General features: G+C 34.7%; 1 protein-coding gene across 2 annotated transcripts in view; it reads left to right on the top strand.

The window, feature by feature from the left end:
• Positions 1-3,467: 3,467 nt before the first annotated feature.
• Positions 3,468-8,778, top strand: part of LOC132177202 (transcriptional adapter ADA2) — a 9,124-nt gene continuing 3,813 nt past the window's right edge. The window contains exons 1-10 of one of the 2 annotated variants that reach the window (XM_059589451.1): positions 3,468-3,629; positions 3,920-3,985; positions 4,295-4,335; positions 4,550-4,728; positions 6,553-6,618; positions 6,749-6,874; positions 6,961-7,036; positions 7,458-7,518; positions 7,602-7,657; positions 8,315-8,416. In XM_059589451.1, the coding sequence (XP_059445434.1) occupies positions 3,933-3,985; positions 4,295-4,335; positions 4,550-4,728; positions 6,553-6,618; positions 6,749-6,874; positions 6,961-7,036; positions 7,458-7,518; positions 7,602-7,657; positions 8,315-8,416 (760 nt within the window). In that variant the 5' untranslated portion in view covers positions 3,468-3,629; positions 3,920-3,932. The remainder of the gene's footprint in view (positions 3,630-3,919; positions 3,986-4,294; positions 4,336-4,549; positions 4,729-6,552; positions 6,619-6,748; positions 6,875-6,960; positions 7,037-7,457; positions 7,519-7,601; positions 7,658-8,314; positions 8,417-8,778) is intronic. The other variant, XM_059589452.1, reaches the window with a different exon arrangement.

The raw sequence follows: 8,778 nt of genomic DNA, 5'->3' as shown, positions 1-8,778 counted from the left end.
CAAAGAATCCAAATCCGACATGTTGTGGTTGTTTTATAAAACAAGAAGCATATATAATATATTCTAAAGAATCAATAAAAACAAGAATAATGCTACACTTACTCTTACTTGTTTACATAATTTTTTTTACACTCATAGGTGACTTTTAAAACCACCATTGGGTTGTGAAAAAATTGTGTAAATAAATGAGGGTAAGTGTAACATTTCTCTAAGAACAATAGGTATACCATTAAGGGTGGTATTTAAGTGGCCTAAAAACAAATCTCATGTGGTTAGTCTTAAAGACTAGGGCATGCGTTCCACTTTTGCAATAGGAATTATAATATCTGATTAGTGTAAACCTGAAGTCTTATTGATGTTCTTAGAGCATAATATTACCAGTATCACCAAAACCATTTTTTTTTTACCTACTTTGGTGAGTCAATTTGGTAAAAAAACTCTAAATCCCTCACCAGCAACCTCTCTATTCTGTTGAAACCAAATATATACAAAACGATTAAAAACTTTTCCCTCTCTCCTCATTTTTTTTTCCCCTTTCTCACGCATGCCTCTCTCCTCCATTTTCTTTGCATTTTCTCACCCATTTTATTTAACCCCGTTTCTAGAGAGCGCCATTTTCTTTCCACCAGTGCATCACTTCATTTCGAGTCTCACCATCACCGTTAGGAAAAATACAATTTTTTTTTTTTTAAAATATTACCTTTAGAATAAGACAAATATTCAAAATATAAAAGCTAAAGAAAGAATAAAGAAATCTTTGAAAAATAATATTTAAATTAAATAATAAAAAAAAAGAGACTATTTTAATAATTAAAATTTGATAAAACTTCTAATAATGCTCTTATGAACGCAAAACTAGGAACCTTTCCTGTAACATGAACACCATTTTACTTGTTTTTGAAAGTCATCTCTTGTTAAACAAAGAAATATTTGACTAGAGTTATTTAATAAATAATTGGATAAAAAAAAGAAAAAGAATGTTGACAATTATTAACAGTATCATATATTATTATATTAATATGGGGGAAGACATGACCACTTGACCAACCCACCTGCCGACAGCTTTATTTTTTTCCCCAAAACCCTATTTGTTTTAAGGTAGTTCTGCAATTACACCAACCTCGGCGCCATTTGCTCACATGAACATGTTCAGTCAATCCTGCCTCCATGTTCTCCCATGCATCTTTGTCACCAAGCTTTTCATTTTTCTAATCTTCTTTCTGTTTATTATTTATGCAATGTAGTTTCATTTTGGCTATGAAACTTTGGTTATATAAAATATTAGAAGTCCACTGGGGCCTACTAGAATATAACAAAGCTTGTTATCCTTCCCGCACATGAAGCCCTATTCACCTTCAAGACGGACAGAAAGCCTCTTACTCTCGATTCTTCAAGAGACTCATTAACTGACATTCTCCTAACCATCGATTACCCACCTAAAAGTAGGGTATCACCTGTTAACATTCCTCTATTTGGGTTTAGTCCTATAGAGGAAGGCTTGATTTTCTAAGGAAAGAATTTGCTTAGGCGTATTTAAAAGGAAAGTCGTTTATGAGAATTTATCATCCTTCATGCCAAATCCTTGACTTCTTATACTTTGCCATATCAAACATGCATTTTCATAAATCATTCTATTGACTTCGGTATCGGAGCAGGCTTCATCTGTACAAGTCATATGTGTCTTTGCTAAATTATTAAGGCGAGACAAATTATATCAACAAAAAATCAACACCTTGGATTATTTAGGAAGACATTTCTTCTTGTTTTAAGGAATTTCTCTTAGCTAGTGCCTAAAAGGTCATGTTTCTTTCTTTTTTTCTAAACAAAACGACAGAAGCACCTTTAATTATCTTATCTCGTAAACCCTTTTCAAATTCACACTTATCATGAATCGAATCTTAAGCATTCTCTATTAAGAGAGAGAGAGAGAGAGAGAGAGAGAGAGAGGGGATTAAAGGGCATGATTTGAAATCCTAAAAATTAAAGGACACGATGGGATGGGATTTGATGGCTTCTTATCCTAACAATCCAACATTCATTCAAACAAAAGAAATTATAGATACAGAAAGAACAGAAAGCAAATATAAACTTATTAGAAAAATTCAATCCAAAGAGACTACTAGCACTTCAAGAAACAGAAAAGAGATCATAAAAGAAAAGGTTATTTACGAATGCAGATGTTGAAGGCTGCGGCGATTTGTCCCGACTCATTTCAGAATGAGGCCATATAGTGTTTGCTTACCTTTAGAGCCTACAATTTCATATGGGGAGGAAGATTTTAATAATTTTATCGTCAAAATAAATGTGGGAGAGTTTTTATGAATCTTTGCTTTGGGCAACCACATTATTGTAGTGTCTCCATTGATGTAGAATGTGGTTGCAACTATTGGTTTTGAATAAGATACAGAGAGTGAAATGCTTAAAACTTAAGTATTGCCTCAATTTTCCATTTTTATTTTTATGAAGTTCTTTTATATATATATATATATAATCAAAGATCTTTTAGAATTTCTAATTGTTTTTGAATGAAGATGTTGAAGCATATTTTTGGATCTCTGGACTTGTCAGATGTCACCCAGAAAACAAAGAAAAAAGTTATCGAAAGACCAATCTCTAAAAGAAAACTAAAAATGAAAAGAGCGAGAGATGAAGAATTTATAAAGTAATTTTAGATGTCACTCTCTTTTTTTTTTTTTTTGCAAAATAGATGTCACTCTCATATGACTGTATCTTTCTTGTGTCACTTTATAAATGATGTGACTTTTAAAATTATAACTTGCAATTGGGTTACCTCTAGCCATTAATGTAAAAATGCGCGCACACACACACACACACATATATATATATATATATATATTTTTTTTGAAAGCTTTACTTTAGATCTCTGAACTACTACGCGTTTTGAGAAGACCTCATTAAATTTAAAAAACTTTCAATTTAACCTCATAAACTTTCAATTTATTCATTTGACCCTGTCCGTTGGATTTAACCGTTAATCCCTAATGGAAAACGGAAATGACTAAAAAGACCAAATTACCCTTCAAAATTTGATTTTTTATTTTTAATTTGAAATTAAGAGTAAATTTAGAATTTTATAAAAAAAAAAGTCCAGGATATAAAATCATTTTATCATTTCTAACGTTTAAAATCCGATGGAGAGATACATTGCATCAAATTGAAAATTCAGGGAGTGAAATTAAAAACTTTTAAAATTTGAAAAGATGTTCTTAAAATGCGTGATAGTTTAGAAGTCTTAAATTAAATTATTTATTTTTTTAATCTACATTTGTAAATTACAATTTGTAAAAAATACTCTTAAATATTACAAAATTTGCGATTTATAGTTTAAAATTGGTGAAATTGCAATGGAAAATATTGCTATTTAAATGAGTTAGCGTGAATCTTCAAATCCATTTAATTAAATTCTAATAATAATCGATCACTAGTGGAATAACAATTCTACCCTTATTCTTGCATGGTTAGTGTATTCACATCCTCCGGTCCTCACACAGTCACACCGTACTCTTGCGTCACGCACCGCCACCGGCGATCTCCACTGCCCCCCTCCGGCGAGCTCAGGGTGGAAAGGAGCTAGCCCCTCTAGGCTCGGCACCCTTTCAAGAACAAAGGTGAATTTCTAAATTCCCTCTATCTAAAGAGCTGCTTCATGTTTATAAATGATGCGCAAGGAATTCCCAACAGAATGGAAGCTGATAACGCCCATTTGAAGGGCCGTAGAAATTGGTTTATGGGGGGTTTTGGTTCTTGAGGTGTTGTTGTTGCGGCTTCATGTCCTCAAGACTCTTGGCTCGGCTTTATGTCTTCAAGTTTGGGCCGTTTCAACAACTGGGGGATGCATGTAATTTGTCCACTCTTATTTTAGGTTAATTGTGGGACTTTTTCTTGTCTCTCAAAATAGGTGAATCGGAGCGATGGGTCGGTCTCGAGCGCTGTCGCATACTGTGGAAGACGATCCAAACCAAAGGTCCGTACAATTATTTTTCTTCATTTTCCTGCAAATTTGAAGCACATTAAACTGCAAGAAAACCCATAAGAAAATGAGTGAATTTTTAATTGGTTCGAAACCAAAATAAGCCTATCTATTTGATGAGGAGTTTAATATTTGTATACATTTGTAGCGATGTTGAGCAGAAAATTGGAGCTTCATGTTTATTCCTAGATGTTTCATTTGGTGTTTTTTTTTTTTTTTTTCTCCATGTTATATTTGCCTGTAGTTTGTGTATGTTGCTTTTTTCTTCAATGCAGTCTCACTTGAATTTTTCATTTTCTGTAGGTCCAAGAGAAAGAGGGCGGCTTCCAATGCAGAAATTATAGGTACTACTCTTACAGATACTTCTGTCACTAGCATTGTTAGCGTGATTTCGGATCTAGGTATATTTTTGTTGATGTGATAGTGAGGGTATTGGTCTGCAAGAATTCTGATGCCTCTTGTTGTTTGTGATTTGTGCTTTGGTTTCTTAAACGTTTCTTCACTTTGTAGTTTTAGGCCTTAATTTGACTACTAACTTAATCTCTTACAATGTGGTAGGTCAAGGAATGTTTGAAGGGAAAGTGGCTTTGTACCACTGTAATTATTGCAATAAGGATATCTCAGGGAGGGTCCGCATCAAGTGTGTAATGTGCCCAGATTTTGATCTTTGTGTAGAGTGCTTTTCTTTAGGAGCTGAGGTTACACCGCATAAGAGCAATCATCCTTACAGGGTTATGGTTAGTACTTTTCTTTGTAGTTAATTAATTTCATTGCTGCCTTGGCAATTCAAAGGTGTAGTGAGTACCCATTTCTGTGTCATGCCTTTTACCATCTCTATATTAATATTCTTTGCTCTCTCCTCTTACTAATACTTAGCAAGTACGTATTACGTTTGGATGCTTGCAGGATGTCAAGTTGAAAGCTTTTTTCTTATTTAAATATCATTTTGAATTTCAATAACTGTCTGGCACCTTTGATATAATTTCCAAAAGTAGTTTATTAGTTGGACAGGCCTATCATTAATCTGGTTATCATGAATTCCTGTGTCATCATTAAATTGCTTTTTCCCACAAATTGCTTGAAGTTTGTTTTCTTTTTTTTTTGATAAGTAAAAGGGCAATCTCAGATTCTCAGCAGCACGCAAAAAAGTAGTTTCTTTTTTTTTGTTTTCTTTATAGTCATTTTTTTGATTTGGCACCGGGTATCTGGAGCTTCGCTCCGACTAGTCCTGGGGGTGCACATGCCCTCTGCAAGGAGTTTCTTCTTTATATGTGCCCCATCCAATTTCACGGTTGTGACATGGAGGGTTGGATTTTAATTTAGAGAGGTCACCAGACTCTCTTTATACCCTTTTTTGGATTTCTTAAGGTCTGATTCTTTTGGACATTTCTAGAGCAGACATCCAACCCAATAGCTCCAATACATAAGGCTCAAATATGAATGACTAAGCAAGATGAATCATATCATAGAAGTAGTCATGAAGCAATAAGAAATATACCGGTCGTTTTTTTTTTCCCTTTTACCTCACTAAACGACTTGTTGTTGAGGTTGGTTTTCTATCGTAAGTCATTGCGCCAAACGATGTGTCCTTTTGTCTTTTACCGCACGACATGTAGTGTATGTTGCACCAATCGACTTGCAGCTTGGTCCCCCTTCAATGACTTGTAGTTTACACCCCAGACAAAAATGACTTATCGTTTTAGCCCTGTCTAACATTGTCGTGGCCAGTCATCGGAAAATGCATCAGCATCACCAGAAAACATAAGAAGTACGTAAACTAACCTAGAGAACATTGCCTAACGCCTTAGCATCCAAAAATGAAAAAAACACAAAGACACCAATCACAAATTGAAGCTTCTGATCTTTCGGTTGTCGTTTTCTTCAGGGTGACAAGGGAAACCAGAAACCACTGTTCTTTGACCATCTTCGGGGTACATATATAAGACGCTCATGAGACCTTGAGCACAACTCCAGTAATTCTTACTACCCTGGCGTCAACATCTAGATGACCCAAGAGTCTTCGATCGAGCCTCTAACAGTCTCTAACAGTCTTTAACAACTGTGGGTGAGCCGCCTACGTGGCTTGATACTGAGTTGAAGAAAACAGAAAGAAGAGAAAAATAAAGCAGGGAGAAGAAAGCTTGTATTCTTTGATATATAACCATACAACATCTACATGCTCAAATAGAAAACCTTATACAAATTATTTGCTAATACAGTTAATGCAGATTACAGCAAAGAGTTCCATTCCCCTTACTCGTATTGCAGGCAATAATGAAAATAAAATATGAGAATAATAATGACAATAAAATCAAGAATAAAATCTGATAAGGAATTAAGCAAGTTTCCTAATCAACAAAAACTTTCTTAGGAGTAGGATTAGGAGCTAATTTAGACAAATTGAATGATTAAGAGATAGACAATGGACTTGGTTTTCATTTTGGTTCACTATGAAATGAAATTGGAAATCTGAATTAGTTTTCCACTTTTACCATATTGCCTCAGTTACTATGTGTGTAAATGTTGATTGAAATTGAGAAAAAAACATTTTTTCCTGACAGGACAATCTCTGTTTCCCACTTATGTGTCCAGACTGGAATGTTGATGAAGAGATATTACTTCTGGAGGTAATTTATTTGCTTAAAACTCACTTTTCCTTAAATTTTTTATTTAATTATTTAGGTTAATGCTGCTAATAATCTGTCATGAAACAACGTATTATTGCTCTTGATGTTTGGGTGATGAATGTTTTTTTAGGGCATTGAAATGTATGGATTTGGTAACTGGACTGAAGTTGCCGAACATGTTGGAACAAAAACCAAATCGCAATGTATTGACCACTATAATGCTGTATACATAAGCTCTCCATGCTTTCCTTTGCCGGTAATTTTTGACATGTGCATACATACTTATACTACATGCATGTAGGTATATGGTGTGTAAATTAAAGTTGTAATTTATGTACGTAGGACATGTCGCATGTTATGGGAAAGAGCAGGGAAGAGCTCCTTGCTATGGCCAAAGGGCCTGGTGAAGTCAAGGAAGGTTAGTTTGCCTATTCTATTGTTAATTGCTGGCTTGTAGCTCTTGTTTTTGTGATTTTTCATTATGATATTTGACTAGTTTGAATTGGTATATCAGTAGGAGAATAAATGCCTTATGGATAAGGCTGAACCGTGCTGAGTAAATTTGTAGTCCGCTGATTTTTTGTTGATGTGCTTGCTTGAGTGGGATATATGTGTTTTGCTTATACAGTCATATTTTCTGTTGTTCCATGTAAATGTTAATTCAAAAGCATTAGTTGAGAAGTTTATCAATTCACTCTTCTTGATTCTCAGGAATGGTGCATTTGTTTATATTTTGTGCATTTACTGATTGCTTATAATTCCTATTGTCTCCAGAACTATAAGATACAAGTATTATTATGTGTGTCAAGGCTGCTGTATTTACCTTTTCTTTGCCACAGAAATTCCTAAGATTAGGGAGCTTACTCTGAAAGAAGAATCTCCATTCCCAGCAAGAGTCGGGTATTGCCATCTTCGACACTCTAGTGATTTTGAATTCAGCTTTGTGATTCTCATATGCTAATTATTTTGATTTTTTACATCAGATATGATGAATCAAAAAAAGGTCAGCCTTGTCATTCCTCATCTAGCTTTACATCAGGTAGAGCAGTCAATATCTTGAAAGTTGCTGCTTATCAGCATTTTTCTTTGTGCCTGTTTGGCAGTCCCAAAAATCTGACTTTACTTATTTTGAATTAACTCATGCAAAATTGTGTAAATTAGCCATGTCTGGTTGTTTATCATGCTCAATTAAGAAAGTAAGGAATTTGCCTTATTGCTAAAACTTTATACTATGAAATATCAAAAGAGCTGTGAAATGTGATCATTCAAAATTTGGAAAAAAGGCTACTTTAAGATCTCTTTGACACCATGGCATTAGTATGCTCTATGACTGCTCCAGTTCACATCATGACTCTCTCTCTCTGGACAAGATTTATTGGTTTACTGTACTCTGTGGATGTACTGGTTAATTGAGGTCTTGTTGAAGGAAAATGGTGGGCACATATGCATTTTATGTGATTGCAGCTGATAGATTGGTAGTCTTCTCTGATTTATGAATCTGGAAGGAGATAGGTTCAGATTTGTTGATGCTGGTGGAGGCAAGGCTGACTAAACAGTGAAAGATGAAGTCATTTAGAAGAAATTGCATATGCAATTACTTGATCTAGAATGTGACAATTTAGAAAATTATCGTTCCTTTTATGTGCTTGGGTTTATTATTGAAAAAGCATAAACTTATTTTTACTATTGGCATCAGATATAGGCACAGGTTTGGGTTCAAGCAGTGGTGACACATTCTCAAATGCGGTAAAGAAGGCCTCCAACAAAGCCCAGATCAAGGATGGCACTAGTGTGCAAGGCAGGCTTTCTGCATTTTACAATAACTTCCAACCATTGGTTGTCTATTGCTTTATTTATTTATCAATTTTTTTTATGGCAATTCTTGTAATCGATAATTTTTGGAAAAAGCCCCACGCAGCCTAGACACTGTTCAGTCAAAATTGTGGCTCCTTTCCCTGACGTGCATTTACTATATTACCCTTCAATTGTTTCTCCAAAAAAATCCCAGCGCACGACTCGTAAAAGCGAGCGCTCTTGTGTCTGAGCGAATGCATTTTCCAAAGTAAAAAACCAACCGTTGAACACACAACCCAGCGATCATACCGGAAGTTCCCCCGGAGGGAAAAGTCAGACCAAATAAAATAAAATAAAAACCTCTCC

The sequence above is a fragment of the Corylus avellana genome, chromosome ca4, assembly GCF_901000735.1.
Source record: "Corylus avellana chromosome ca4, CavTom2PMs-1.0".
Classification (NCBI taxonomy): Eukaryota; Viridiplantae; Streptophyta; class Magnoliopsida; order Fagales; family Betulaceae; genus Corylus; species Corylus avellana.
Note: the sequence above shows the minus strand (reverse complement) of the source record. Positions and strands in the feature narration are given on the sequence as shown.